Source organism: Centruroides sculpturatus, unplaced genomic scaffold, assembly GCF_000671375.1.
Source record: "Centruroides sculpturatus isolate CEXI.00-Female unplaced genomic scaffold, Cexi_2.0 scaffold116, whole genome shotgun sequence".
In the NCBI taxonomy this organism is placed as follows: Eukaryota; Metazoa; Arthropoda; class Arachnida; order Scorpiones; family Buthidae; genus Centruroides; species Centruroides sculpturatus.
Window position 1 is genome coordinate 245,703 of NW_019384401.1, and position 17,096 is coordinate 262,798.

Sequence of the window (17,096 nt, forward strand, 5' to 3'; positions counted from 1 at the left end):
CATTCTATGAATGATTGTTTACGTACAGTTAAAAAAAAAAAATTAATAGCACTTATCTAAAAATGTTTAAATAAACTTTATTCAATATGAAGATTAATCTATAAAATCACAGTTACATCTTAAGGGCTAAAGTCTGAAAGCAATGACGACAACACCCAGTTTATAGGAAAGCTAATGCAATTTTTTTTTCTTCTTTGTCCTAACAGTTTTCATTAAAGTAAACCTGACAAAAATGCACAAAATAATTTGAAAATTTTATTATTCTAAAATCCATTGGCAAATTTTTATTTGAGACAACACTTGTGCTTACTTGAATAAAAAAAATATTGAATAATTAAGTTTACACTTAAAAATTGTGAAAGTATACAAAGGATTTCCCAAACTGTGTTAGAACAAAACTGGAAGTTGTGTTGTATGGGGATATCGCCAATTTTAAAATTTTGTTAGTGAAACTGTGTAGTACTGTGTTATATGAGGGATAACTGTACATACTAAATTCATAATCAAAACAAAGAATAAATGCTTTTTGTACTACTTTCAGGAAGTTTGTTTTCATTAGAGAAAACTAATTTTAACATCAATGAGCTTTCATGTATTCCAAAAAATGGTGTGTTCTAAAATTGTAATGATCATAATCATTCATAATCATTACTGTTATAAAAATAAGGCTAAATATTTAGGTGTTATTCTTCATAAAGAGCACCTTTAATTTATTTTTATATGTATTTTATCTATAATTATTCATTTATCAAGATATTTCTTTTAGTTTTCTCATTAAAGTAAGTTTATGTAATTAATCTGATTAATCGTTATTTTCATTATTACTGAAATCAGATTAGTATTAGTCAAACATCAAATTAAATCTCTGCTATTTCTGTTTTCAATTATTACTGACTAATCTTTACTTTTTTTTATAGTAAACTTGCTTTTTAATTACTATAATTCTTGCTTATTTATCGTATTTTATGGTATATAACAGGGATTTCCAGCCTTTTTGCTGTAAGAGCCCTAGTTACCTACCTGAAAATATTGGGAGCTGCACCTAATGTATAAAAATCTTGGTATAAAAATAAAAATTTCAGAATCATAATGTATTTATTTTGACAATTTTTACATATTTATTACATTTTTTTAAAATTTACTCTTTACTAGATGAAGGTTTATGAATTTGTAAGGTTTTTAATGAAATTTTAAAAAATAACAAATATTTTTTATTTATTAGTTGAGCCACAATTAAGCTCTTGAATAGCCGCCGCATGTGGCTTGTGAGCCACAGTTTGGGCNTTTAAAATTTACTCTTTACTAGATGAAGGTTTATGAATTTGTAAGGTTTTTAATGAAATTTTAAAAAATAACAAATATTTTTTATTTATTAGTTGAGCCACAATTAAGCTCTTGAATAGCCGCCGCATGTGGCTTGTGAGCCACAGTTTGGGCATCGTTGGTATATAAGACAGTACTTGTCCAAAAGTCTAAAAATATTGCCCTAAATGTTGCAATTTTCCATAGCCTAATAAATTTTCCAAATTGTCTTTTGTAAACCTCTTCCTAGCCCAACTTTTGAATAAAAATTTAATATGTTTAATTAAAGAATTATTTCTTCCTAAGCAGCTTTTGCATGAATCCATGTAGAATATATTAATGGTAAATGACTTTTTTAAACTCCTTTTTTATTATTTGATAAATAAAAGTGTGCATTCTAATTTTACTTTTTTCTTTTTAACCAGAATACAGTAAAAAAATAATTGGTGCTAAGTGCCAGTGATGAGAGACAGCTTAATTAATACACTAAATACTTTTTCCCAAATATTCTGTGCTAAAATGGATGTACTGTACATCTTATATTCTGTAAAATACAGTATTTATTCTTATTAATCCTATCCATAAGAGAATTTTTAATTTGACAAAGTAAAGATATGACTTATTTAAAACATTAGGTAAGTTTAACTGTTGAATAAGATTATTGCCATTGGTGAAACATTGGTCAGGGCCTATGAATTGAAGCATAAACCTTATTCTGCTGAGTGATGACATTCAGAGTTGCCACAATAATACAAGTTTTGACAAAACTCATCCCATTTTAAGGTCATAAGAATCTTCACATATGATATCTGGGAATTATTTTATATTATTTTGTTCCATGTAGTCAGACTGTAAATGAAGCTTGCTATAAGACTTTCCTACAGAATAGCCTATATCATGCAATTTATGGGTAAACATTCTGAACTGCTTCACAATGCCAGAATTCTTCATAATAATTTCATAAAGCAAATAGTATCAAGAATTTTTTATAATGCTGGGGTTAGGAATCAATCATCCCCTACTTTTTCACTGGACCTTTTACTCTGGTTGTGATTATTACGATTTTATCATAATAATCACAATCACAGAGTAAATGGCCTATTTGATCTTTCACTTTGGATATTTTATATCCAAAGTGAGAGAGCCATTGCATGAGAAATGTTTATAAAACACAATAAAGTGCAAGATTGCAAGATTTGTCAATAGTGAAGCTGATGATATTGTCACCTTCCTTATCATTGGCAGTCAATGATTGACTATCTCAGAGAATACTTTGATGGTTCTTTGTGTGTGTAATTTAATGTGTGCATAAAATTATACATGTTCAGTATTACTATTTCTAAGGTGAAGGAATAAAGAAATATATAATGATACATTTGAAGTGTGCCTATTATTTTTTGCTTCCTAAAACTAAAACCCTTTATATATAACTGATCCTCTGACTAATGTTATTTAGTATATTATGTCCTTTAATATGCATATTTTGAAATTTTTTCACTGTAATGCATTTTTTTGAAAAGAATTAATGATATGATTTGTGAAAAACCCTTGTATAATAACTCAAAAATGTAAAGTAAAAAGTTTAAACAGTTTACATGCAGAATAAATAAGAACAATCTACAATTCTTGATGTGAAAAAAATTTTTTGGGAATATAATTGTCACATAATACTACTAACATTTGTATCATCAAAGTCATTAATCATCGTGACATGTAAGTTGTTGTAAACTATCAATTACTCTTTATATATTATATAATTTCTACAATTAGCAAAATATAGATCACAGAACATTTGTTAAAGTTATGTATTAATATCTTTCGATTAGATATATGAATATTTGTGTAATTAGTCTGTTCAATCAATATTTCATTAATACCTTGTGTAAAGGTTAAACACTCGTTAACAGGTACTGGTACAATATATATAATAGATTCACAAAAACCTTTAAGTGACCAGTAAAATATTTAATTGAAAAACAATAAACGTTTGTTGTTTTTCAATTAAATATTTTACTGGTCACTTAAAGGTTTTTGTGAGTCTATTATATTTCATTAATAGTATTATAAATATGAGATATCCTTAGATTGTTGTTATTTATTTCATTTTTTAATTTGTCATTTTTTTATATAACAAGTAGAATTAACAACAAATGAACAGTGATTATCAGATAGACATCCATTACTCTTTATAACTTTAATCTGTCTTAATATTGTGATAATGAATAAAACATTAACAATACTGCATATACTGTATATATATATAAGTACTGTAACCAAATCTCTAAATGCCTGATTATTAATAGTTAACTAAGGTTAGCCAAAATGATTCAGCATTTAGAGGTTTGATTAGTATTGCATTATTCAGTTTAAAAATTAATAATTTTGTCTAGTAAACAAAATCATATTTACAAAAGTCAAGCGTTAATGATAATGTATTTAGACTATATATCCAGACTAGCTGTTACCTGCGACTTTGTACGTGCTGATTTTGCAAGCAAACCCCATTTATATTCAGTATTTCAACAACCATAGTAATTGTTATATAACACCTACTGCTGAGAATCAAATGAATGTTGCTAAGAACCTTGCATAGCCAGAGGTTGTGCAGGGATTCTCAGCAACAACACCCCCTATTCTAATGTTGTTATCTAAGTGTCTGAGAATGTGGTGTATGAGATGGACGAGTTTTAAGCCACTATCAGACTTTGCAATCTTGTGTAAAGCTATCTTACTGTCAGAATAAATGCAATAGGGTAAGTTTTGTTCTTCGTATGACTAATGTGAAGTAAGCTCATATAAATAGCTAAAGTTTCCACCTGTGCTATTGAGCAGTGTGTACCTAGATGGAAGCAAGTGTTGTGAAGCTTACGGCCTAAGTCGGAGTAACCTACAAAAGCAGCACCCACTTTGTCACCCATCTTGGAACAGTCAGTGTAAATCCTAAACATGGGATGATCACCTTGATCTTTGAAGTAAACATTAGGTTCAAGCTGATGGGAGGGGTAGTAATCATAAGTCGTAAGGGTATTTTTGTCGATGCTGAATTTTTTTATATCATTGATCAAGGTCAAACTGGGGGGATCTTACCTACTCTAATCATTTTGTCGACATCCGAGTCCCTATAATCTCACCAGGGTAAGGAGATGAGGTTTCCCTGCCAAATAATGCATTTCATTTCCAAGTTGATAGGAGTCAACCCTGGCATTACCAAAAGGGTACTAGTGGGTGAGGTCCTATAAGCCTTATAAATGCAGAGTTTTTTATGGTTATGGACATTGGCGGCCATGTGGTCCCAGACCTATACAGCATAGAGGAGTGCTGGCTGAATTGCAACCCTGTTAATTATATTAATTATAATCACTTGATGTACCAATATAGTGCTTATTTTTCCCCTTCATTCATTCTAATACATATGTTATTACAATGATTAACAACCAAGAGTATAATAAAAGTTAATAGCCAGTCACATAAATCAATATATTTCATACTGTATAAGTTAATGTGTTAAGAAAATTAACTTAGTATTAAAATTTAATGTATTCTAATAAATAGCAATTATATACATAAAGTTATTTATTACATATAAACCATTAATATACTTAACTTATTTGAAATCATTTTTCTTTAAATCACTGCTATCATTATTGATATGTTCTATGATTAACAGTTATCTGTAAGCAGTAAAAGATGATAAATACTTCTTATTTCATAAACAAATATTGTGATGAATTTTGTCCATTATATTAAGCACAATGATCAGTAAAATTATATTCATTATGCATTATTGTTTGATATAATTATATAGATTTACTGTAATAATAATGAAAATCTATTCCTATAATCATTTCAGAAACACAAATGAAAATGTGTCAGTGACTTAAGCTTAGCAATAATATGATATTTTTATTTTGTCATATTACTACTACTTTTGTGACTTCAAAAAACTCAAACTCGCCATTATTTGCAAATCAGATTTATTAAAACATTTCAATATATTTAGATCTTTTAGTAAATCTGAAAATCCTTTAAAGTCATTAAACAAAACATTCAACTTCTCACCTAATATAAAAAAAATTAATTAACAAAAGACAAAGTACTTCAAAGACTGAATTTTAAATATTTTATATTTTTACAGCAACTTTTCTCTATATTCAGAATCTATTCAGTATTTTAAAATTTTATAAAAAAGTTAAAGTATGAAAAGTTTTTAAATACTGTAAAGTCTCAATCTCAATTGGTTAAACATAAGTGAAATTTGTAAATAAAATCAAAAATGCAAATTCAATCTACTTGTATTGAAAATTTTTTTACATTATATTAAGTCAAACATATTAAAGAATAAATAAATAATAATAATATCATTAAATATAAATAAATTATTAAGACTCTAGTGTTTTTATCATTTATTTATAAATACATTCTAAAATCATTAATTTTTAGTTATTAAAAATAAAAACTAACAAAAAAACCTTAATAATGTTAATTATGAAAAATAATTATAGTAATCTAAATAATTTTCTGAAACATATTTTTGACATATCAGTATTAATATGTAATTTATTTATGTTCTTAAGAGTTGACTATATCAGTTATTATTAATGTCTGCATAATATATTTATCTATAATGTCATTTTAATTCTAGATATTGGTGGTTGAAGGTTGGTTGTTTAGCAGAAACTGGTGATTGGCTTGAACTGGAAAAATTTTCTAAATCAAAAAAATCTCCTATTGGTTATGAAGTAAGTGATATATAAATTTAAACTTATTTATTTAAAAAATAATACAAAATATATTTGAGCTTTCAAAAATGCTTTTTTATCTAAACAGAATTAGACAAAACAGCTGAAAAAGTCTAAAATTATTTTGGTTTAATAGAATCATTCAAATCAATCAATGATTTGGATCTTATTTGATGAATATTGCTGCTAAAACATACATAAATGTCTTAAATAAGATTTTATTTATTAGTACATATGCACATGGCCATTTCGTGCTCTCTGAATGGTAAAGGGCCTAAAACCACAAATAAAAAAAATTTAAAAAAAATAAAAAAAAAGTACATATGCAATGTAACATGATTAATATATCAGTTATCATTTTATTAAGTCTACTTTGATCACAGCATGCAGCCTAATTATATCATTTATTTTATATATATCCAGGGTTTAAGCTGGGAAAACATTTTTTATAGCATTTTCACTAATTTTAATAAAAAAGTTGTAGCAAAATTTTAGAAACCATTGCTAACATTTCTCATCAGTGAGGCTGCACAGAACAATTCACAATACATTATTATTTTAACATTTGATATTGTATGTTATTACACTGTAATGCACTACCACTATAACCATAAATCTATTGTTACAACCCACAAGTATCATACATTATTGAACAATTCTTATTGGTTTTGATTTACACCAGGCATAAATGTCAAATGAAAATCAAATTCCCATCTTGGGGCCATTTATGGAGATGTTTGACAAGCTGCTAATATTTTTTACATCAAGACAGTTTGTAATTGGAGTTTTTGTTAATTCCATCTCACTGAAATCTTTCACACATAACAGTTTTCACAGGGTGTGAAAGAACAAATTCAATAGCTGTTGATATATGAGGATAATATGAGAGAAGGTCATTTACAACTATCATTTTATAAACTTTAGCCAATGACATATCCTTAAATCTGACAGCAGCAAACCTTTTAAATAAATCTCACCCCATCAGAAATTGTTTTTAAAATTACAATATTAACAATTAAGTATTCGTTTATTGGAACTTTCGTGTCTACAAAGCAGAGAATACATGACACCCCATACACGAGGTGATGTCTGTCAAGGTGGACTTTTTTTTCTCATAGTCGAAGCAACGAGAGATTGCACTCAGTACTAATTATCCCATTTTAAAAGAGATGGGATGTTAGGGCTGCCGGTATTGGGTCGATTTGGCTGGAAATTATAAATCGAGGCTGGTGGTCAACAAAAATATTTAAGTTTTGGCAAAACAGTCAATTCTGCTTAATTGGGCCAAAATGGATTAGTCTCAATGTGTCCCAATTAAGCAGAAGCGACTGTATGAACAAAATTATATTTTAATTGAAAAATGTTAAATATAATTATTTTTAATGTTTAGTATGTTTATTTATAATGATAAAATGCTTGAACACCTTAAATACTTTCACAGCAACACTAACTTGTTTATATGACCATTTTTGATTCTTTTCATATGTCTTCATCAGATTTAACAAGAAGATTTGCACTGTTTAAGAAGACAGTTCAAACCCATTTCTTAAACCTGATGCAGACCTTTGAAAAGGGGTTGAAAATGTTTAATTTTTATTAAAAAAAAAGTGTTTCCTAAAGTATTTAAGGTGTTGTTTGAGCTAAATTAATTTCAACCTATACAGAAGTGTTTTGTAATGTTAAAATGACTTTTCCATTATAACTAAGTATTAAAGTTTTTGTTATGATTCACAAATGTGTAATAGGTTAAATTTTCGAATGTGTTTCATGCGATTCTAGTAAAATAATCATTCATGCTAAATTTACTGCCATTTTGAGTTTTAAATCTTGGTTTTTCAAGATGAATCAGTTTAGGAATTCATTTAATTCTTCTTTTCCTCAAAGAAGTACACAATTGTACATTTAGGAAAATCTGGCTCAAGTGAATAAATTCAAAACTTGGTTAACTAGTGATGATGATATTCATTCTGTTCGTTGTATCATTTGCTGAACCTCATTTAGTGTTAAATTTGATGGAATTACAGCATTTATGAGGCATGCTAATTATGAGAAGCATTAAAAAAAGAAGTGCATCTTCTCATTTACCTTTTTCTTCCCCTGGTTGTCAGGTCAGCCAATGAAACAGTTTTCAAAGGTTGCTACCTTCGATGACACGATGATAGTTTTTTCTATTTTTTTAGTGGATTAGCTGTAATTTGTTTGGGGGGTAATGTCACAATATTAACTTTATCTGCAATAAGATTACAAATTTATTTTCTTACTACACAATAAAAGCATACATATCTACATATAAATGGAGAATTTTCGGGTTCATTTCGAAAGATCAATTTTGGATTTTCCGATCACTTTCCATTTTTAAGTTTGATGTTTATTAACTAATGAATGTATTGTACTCCTAATGTAAATCATTAATTTTTCTAAACTAAAATAAACTTTAGAAAGTATTCAAAAGAATCTGAATTGGGAGAAATTTTGGTATTGTCTCTTCACTAGTTAAAACATTTAAAAAATGTTAGATTTTAAGATGCTTTAACCATTTGAAAAACATTAGTTTTTTAGCAAAATGTGCCAAGAATTTAGATTTAGTGACAATTTTTGTCATTAAATCTAAATTCTTGTAGCATTTTAGCGAAAAAACCAGCAACAGCTTAAACAGTGTGTATTATGTTATGAATTCCATGTTTTGACCAAATTTGATTAATTTGCACAGTTTTATTTTCATATTATAACAAAAAATAATAGTGATAAATATAATTAAAATACAGTTTTGTAAATATGTATAATTTAGTGTGATTTTTATTTTTTTTTATTAGTGTGGCATTGTTATGTTTAATATGATTCTGTGTGTGTATGTTTGTTTTTTTTACTTTATAAATGTTAACATGCAACTAAAATTGCTTTTATTCTTTCCAATTGAAGCATGTTTCTGGAGACTAGGCGATGAAAAATTATTTTTAAATCTAATTTATATAAAAATTAAAAATTATGTGAATTATATAAATAAGATTTAATGAGTAAAAAAATTCAAATATAAATTTGAATTATTTTAGTCATTAAGTCTTATTTCAGAGAGCACATTGACATTAAAAGAACACATTGTTATTATTGATCTAACCATTTCAAGCATTATCATATACGTGCACAGAGAATTAAAATAAAATTCATTTCTAAGAACAAAGTTATTTTTAAAAGTATTTTGAAAATTAAATTTTTATAATTCAAAAGTTTAAAATGCAAAGATTTTTGCATTAATCAATATTCAATTTTATAATTATGATTAATTTTAAACTGTATATTGATTTGCAATTTAACTTTATACATAATTAAATTTACTGTAATCTTATGTTGTTGTAAATTTAATATTAGTTTGCAGTTAAATTATTATATTAAACTTGTTAAGGTAATAATACTTGATATACTGTACTATGCCACTGCTACTATTTGTTCGTTGTATTTCATTTTTTAGTCATGTTTTCAACTACTCACTTTCCTGATTAGATGTTAGAACACTTGAAAGTTAATCACTTTGTTAATTGCTTTCTAAATTTAATAGCTTCTGTCAGCTTTATATTTGAAAGGATGCTGTAAAGAAAAAGTAAATTCCGAAGATAATTTTTTCATTTAATTCTATCTTCATAGAATCCTCCCAACTAAATCTGGTTTCTTTTGTGTTTGTAACATTTTACATTATCAATTTTTTATTATATTTTTTTAACATATATTTCTTATTCTTTTTATTTATATTATTTGGAATTTATCATTGGGATATAAATATAATATACAGTAGATCCCCCTATAAGACGGTAGATACGTTCCGTTCTTTATGAATCAATTTTGTAGGAATCATAGTTTACGGACTACGGCTGTTTGAAAGGTTTTCTTTCATAAAATTAATCGATTCTAGACTAATTCGACTCAACATTTCCAAAATACGTATATTTTTTTGNAATGGAGTTAGTTGCGAAAAAGCAGATATCATCGATGCAAGAAAATGTGTCAGCATTTCTAAAACGGAAAAAAAAACAAGGACGCTATCTTTTTTCCTCTTAGAAATGCTGACATACAATGATACATTATATGTTTGTAAGTATATTTGTATATTATCTGTAATATTTAGTTATAAGTCCAGATTTGTATAGACTATGCAAAGATATATGTCTAATCCATGTCTATCATAGTTTGTCCCATATGCAAACACCACTACTAATAGATATTCAATCAGTTGCGACATTTTATATTCTCTCACGCCTTAATTGTTTTAATGTTCTCTAGCAAAACGGCAAAATATTTTTTCATTATATTACTATATAATGTATAAACATGGAAAAACTTATCAATTAGATAATTTATATATTATAAAAATCTGGTCTTGTTGTTAAACTCAGTATTAAAAATACAATACAAGTTAAAAACCCTTTATCCAAAATTCGAAAGTTTTTGAATGCTGAAACGAAGCGTCATAAATTGAAAATTCCACAAAGCACTGGAAATGTTTCAGTGTTCTCCTCAGGTCCATTTTGCCCAGGATGATTTTTCTGGCCGCCGGGCCGATAAACTTTACGATATATAAATATGCATGTGTGACTCAATAGATTTAGATTTGAGAAACAGTATTCCATTTTTATTTTTCACATTTAATGTTTGTTCACTTTTTAATGTTTTATGAAAATTTGGAAAAAAGGAAGACAATTGTTCAATATTTGTTTAAATACTGTACAAATAATTGAAATACTTTTAACAATAAGATTATAATTAATCAAAATTCAAATTATTGTAATTATTTTTAAAAGTTTGTGACTCCTCTTATGAATGATCAGAAAAAAAAATGAAATTGACACTTTTGTAATTCAATTCATATTTTATTCATCACATCAAAAATTCATATATTTGAATGACAATAGTACTGTACATGCATGTGAACTATAATTTAGTTATTACATAAGGTATCTCAGTTTGGTTCATTCACCATGTAATTTTATTGCTGTGAGACAAGTTTTGCAAACTATTGTTCTCGTTTTCAATTGAATGCTTTAGATTATATTTATATTTTTTTTATGAATTCAAACTTTTTGGCATTACTTTATTATTATTATTAAATCTTTATTTTGTCATATATATTTTCCTTCTATAAAGTTTAAAATGGCACTATCCAAAATGAAGATAAATATTCTTTATTTATCTGAAGTTCCTAAGTTTTATCAAAAAGCTAAATAATTTTAACCTGTACTGTTGTATATATGTTAATTATTATTATTATTATTATATTCATCAAAGCTATAGAATTAAAAAGTCATATTGATAACTTATTCAAAGAACTTTTTATTATTACTGATTTTTTTAAAATAAATATTTAAAATCTGAAATTTTTACACAAACTGATAAAANATTTCTAGTATATACAAGTAACTTTCAGTTGATTCTTTACAAACAGCTGGCAAGGGATCTTGCACGACTTTTCTGGCACTTATAATATACAAAGGTAAAATCGTATGTGGTATCATCTGTTATGAGATTTTGTTATGAAAGACTTTTTATATTTTTAATTATTATCAAATGGCAAAAAGCTTAATTTTGATGGTAATGATGAATTTCATAAAAAAATTGCAAATGCTAATAACAAATAACATCTTCATTAAGTTTGACTCTTCTCAAGATATGACACATGACACCTTCTATCTCCCCACCCCAACATTTAACCACCGAAATTTAATAGCATCAATGCCCCTGAAACAAGCTACCATGCCAAATTTTGTTTCTAAATGATTATCCCATTCAGAGATATTAAATGAAATAGATACAAACACATATACATCCACAGAATTTTTTTCTTTTTTGACTTTAGAAGGTCTCAAAATATGAAGATTTGCAAAAATCCTGGAGTGTCAAATTTGATATGATATTTCAATACTTTCTTTTTTAGAGCCAGGAAAGTTCAAGATTATTTTATATTCTGAAAACATGTAGCATGTATGCATTAGGGTGCATGTTTGATCTAATTGTATAAAAATAATCTATATTATTAAATATTTATAGAATGAAATAAATATGATTATTATTATTTTATATGTATATATACATTCATTGACAAAAAGTCATGCATCAAGGAGGTATTGAAATCAACTGAAATTTTATTTGTACAAATGTAATGACATGATTATAAGTTATTACAATGTTAGAGCAAAGAAAGAATTTCATTTAGAACAACAGTACAATTTGAAGTTTCTTTAGTTTCTTTGTAGACTGTTCTTTTTTTCTGGATACCTGCAGCAATATAGGGTTGAGCAGGGAGGCTTATAGGCTTCATGTATTATCCAGTTATAGATTTGCCCATGGATGATGTAACTGCTATTCTAGATCCCTCACACTTGTAGATGGTCAGACCAGACATCTTATCTTGTCTCAGAAGTTCGATACAAATCCGGAGACTCAGCAGGCCTAGGAAGTGTAGCAATGAAATGGAGACATTCCTGACAAACCTTAGTTGTGTGTAGCCAAGCATTATCTTGCTGAAAAATAACTGTTTGCAGTCTTGCCATGAAAGGCATCACATAAGAATGCAGGATTTCTTGAAGTTGTGCCATCAATGTCCTTTGTACCACTATAAGGATGGGGTGACTGACAGTCATAAATCCCCAGACTAGCACATCAACATTGGGGCAATGTGCAAGCTACTCAATAGCAGAGTGAGGATTGAAACAATCACCAGTGGTCCTTTACACTCTAACATAGTGATCATCCATTCCCAAACAGAATTAAGATTTGTTACTAAAGACTGCCACTGCCAGTTTGTCATAGTCCTTGCTTCTCTGTCACAGCCTCATTGCAAATGAAGCTAACAATGTTAGGGTGATAATGGCAGGACATATTGCAGTTGCTGTGCATGCAAATTTGCTTATGCTAGTCGCCTATCAGTGGTATAGGAAGAGATAGGGTTCTGTCACAATGCTTCTGTCTATCCCTGGATGGTGAATAAAAATACCATTGAACTGGTCGTGCTTATGTCACAATCAGATGATCATCCTCTTGTGGTCTGTCTTGGGCATCTAGAGCCTGTCTACTGTATATATGGAAAAACCTTTACACGTTCACTGCTCCAACATCACTTCACGGTCAAGTCAGAATGGCCCAGATGGCAGACAATTTGATGAAACAGCCATCCTGCTTCTGTCAGCTTAATGCATATTTTATCAAAATGTATGAGGTCTTTGACCATGTCATATAGTCATGCCTAGTGTTCAAAGACTTATAAACAGGTATCAGTACACTGAAAAAATTCTGAATACAGTGAACCTCTTCAAGCCCCTTTTTATAGTATACTGGAGTAGCAATTTTAAAGCACTTTAGTAGTGTTATTTGGCATGCAATCAGACCTAAACTGTAATCATTTGCATACTTATTTGAGATAATCTGTAACTATATGCAGTTTTGTAGAGTCAGACAATTTTTATCTGGGTCCATAATTTTTATTGTCAATAAGTGTAAATAAATATAGTATATACAAATACAGAATCAATCGTTTCATAAATTAAATACTAACAATATTATTATGTTGTAAATGTCATGCTCAGCTGATACTGGAGCCAAGTTTGCAGTCTTGCCTTTCATGGCAAGACTGCAAACTTGGTTCCAGTATCAGCTGTGTTATTGGTGCTATATTAACATTAAGCTGTGTTATTGGTGTATATGTCAACATTTGAAACTTCCTAACAATATGACATGTGTTCAATATTGCAGCTTTCTGTAGTCATATATGTTTTTATTAAGGTTTAAAATGAAAATTCTTTTATCTATATTTGATTATAGTTCGAATATACCTTTTTAGCATTTTATATATTTAGATAATATGAGCTTTATTAAAATTATTTTCCAATTCATTTTTATATTCTCTTACAATAATATTTTTATTATGTTTTCTGTATTTAATAACAATATTCCCTTAGCTCATTAAGGATTAAATTCTGTATAACAAATCTTGCAACTGATATTAATTAGAAATAATTCAGTTTTTTTTTTAATGCTTTATTAAAAATTCTTAATAATACAAAAAAAATTTGAATTTTAACAAAATTTATATCAGAAATTATGAAAACCTAGCATTAGAAATTTATAAAATCTCTAAAAAAAATTATTTTCAATATTACCTATTATTAGCATAAATTTTTGTATCATATTAGATTAAATAATATAAATTCATCTTACGTTAGTATAAAATTACAAAGAATAATAAATTCATTTTTATTCATCAAAATATAATCTTAGAAAATTTTCTTTCATCTGGACACAATTTGACTAGTTGAAATATTAATATTGAATCAACATTGCAATTCTAAAATATTTAAATTTTAAAGGAAAACGATAATGTTAAAAAGATTACTGTTTTCCTTAAAGATTTTTGTTTATACTATAAAAAAAAACTTTATCTTTTATATATTTAAATAAGTAAATATGTGGAAATGAAGAACTTTTTGTAAAAGTTCTTAATGTATTTAAAGACTGATTACTCAAATACAATATTGATTTTTAAAGTATTTTCTGCAAAATCATACAATTAATGAAAATATTGTGAAATTTCTTTTGACAATTTAACAGAATTAACAATTAACTGATGCATTAGAAAGCAGTAACACTGCCAGCTCATATCCTGTGATTCTTAAATGTAAATTGAATAATACACATGACTTTTAGGTTTTATCAATACATTGTATCTTAATCAGTATTAAAAATATTTTGATGATGTTTTTGAAGGAAATATTTTAAACAAATCATTAAAAACAATTTAGTTGAATATCAGTATGAGAAATTGTCATAAAATTCAATAATGCTACTTATTTAGTTTCTATTGTATTAAGTGTAATTGATTTACTAGATTTTGTTTTAAATTTTTAAACTATCTAAATTTTAAAAATTTGGAAAAAGCACTACAACTTTTAGTAGTAATAAAACTAATTGGATAGATAATATCTTGCAATTTTTAATAATATGCAATTTTTTGCCATAAATAAAAATTTAACATTCTCGAATCAGATAAAGTAATATCTTTTAAACTTTGTATCATGCTTCAGGTAAGATTTTCTTAAACATCCACTATTGACTATAAATTTTGACTGATTATACGAAAAAAACTTGTCACAAAATTGTAATTTAATTCAATAGATTAAATGATTGTGCTCCATTTCATACTAGGAAAAAGAATTGAGGATTTTTAATTCTTAATAGGCCAACTTGCTTGTGTGAATGATCGGTTAGGAATTTATCTATAACGGAAATACATTTGCATTCAATTTTGTATTATCGGACGGATATAAACCGATAAGACAAAAACGAAGAGTATCCAGCCGTAACAGATACCATAGATAATTGTAGAAAGTCAGATAAAGCTTTTTAATAATCATTAAGAAAAACCTAGTTGAAGATGCTTTCCACGCGATATAAAATAGAAAGAAATGCCTCAGAAGTTTTACATTTATAGAATGACAATTTGAAGTGGAAACGCTGTTCAACTATGGAATGGAAGATGTGGGAAACATTCTTTCCAAGATCTATTCTTTCCGTCATTGTTTGTATAAAGACATGTAAGAGTACGAATTTTAATATTCTCGCTACTAGCAATAATAATTAATTGTTTGTTTGGTGCTACACAATGGACAAAGATCGAATTTTCTTGAATTGAGAATCTCTTATGATTTTGATAAATCACAACGAAATTTTCAATCTCCTTCCGTAAAATTTCACGCTGAAAGAATGGAGTTCTCAATCTTTAAAATGGAAGTTGTAATTTTTATTTGTTGATATAAAGTTAAGTTGCTTTGTTAGTTAGGTTTTAGTGGGATTTATTGGAGCATACGTGAAGTGTGTTGCCAATTACGATTTTTTTCTGAATTAAGACATGCATTCAACAGCACATATGTACTCTTAGATGATGCGTGCTCTTAGACATCATTGAAAAAAGTATTGAAGTCTTATCTTTATTTTATTTCTTCGGCTATAAAAATAGAAGATTTTAAGAGAAAAAAGCAACAGAAAACTATTTTTCACAAAAGAAATTTCGAAGCTCAAAAAGGATCGCTGAAGGTGAAAGCAGTAATTCAGATAGTTTATTTCAAATCACAACAAACCTTAAAAATTATACAACTGAATTGTTCAGAAATTTGTTTTTCGTTAAAAGTGTACTTGAGAATATTTCAACTTTAAGCATGTTTGACTTTACACCAGATAACTTTAAAAATTAAAATTTCAAGCTATTCGATTACTACATTTGTTTCCTTGCCAGTTCATCTCAAGAATTTTCTTTTAATGTAAAATGCTTACCTTAATTGAAATCAATAAACTAATTGTTTACTCCAAACAATCATGTTTCATAAAATATCAAATTATTTCATCACAATAATGACTTCCTACCTGATTCTCCCAAATTTTCTGATAAAGTAATTGGAAAAAATCTGTGAAATTTAGATCGTTTTCAAGTGTGTGCTTTTTTAATTGTAAAAATAATTAAAAGATTTTATCTGAAAACTAGTTTTATTATATCACACAAAAGCATCATAATAAATAGTAGATATGTATAGTTACAACTTAGGAATCATTTAAAGAGTGCGCCACTCTTTTCTACTATACTGTATTTCTAGAAGTACTCACTTTGCAAGGATTTCTCTTATCTCCAAGTTTTTTCACAACCTTTCTGGTTTTGCTAATACATTATTTCATCGAGAAGATTTCAATGAGTTAACTTGAAATAGGAAATGTCGAAAATTTCGAACTCTTATTTGTCCTTATTCTAGTTCTTTTCGGATATGGCTCGTCCGAATAGAAATACAGTAGAGCGTCGATTTTCCGAATCAATTGTGGACTCGGGTTGTCCGGATAACTGATATTTCGGATAACTGATTTACGTACGAAAAAATACTTTAACGTATCCGATGTCGAAATTTTTCTTCGTTGCATGTCGCTTCGCGTTGAATTTTCGTCGATGTTAAGCCTAACAAAGACTATTGTATCGTTAAAAATTATTTTTTTATTTTGTACAAACAAAATAAATATATTGAAAAATATAAAAAC

At 27.4% G+C, this 17,096-nt stretch overlaps 1 protein-coding gene across 2 annotated transcripts in view; it reads left to right on the top strand.

Annotated features, from left to right (window-relative positions):
- LOC111618664 (vacuolar protein sorting-associated protein 16 homolog) overlaps window positions 1-17,096 on the top strand; it is a 95,804-nt gene that overhangs the window by 59,149 nt on the left and 19,559 nt on the right. For both annotated transcript variants that reach the window (XM_023360221.1, XM_023360219.1), the window contains exon 22: window positions 5,945-6,041. In XM_023360221.1, coding sequence (XP_023215989.1) covers window positions 5,945-6,041 — 97 coding nt within the window. The remainder of the gene's footprint in view (window positions 1-5,944; window positions 6,042-17,096) is intronic.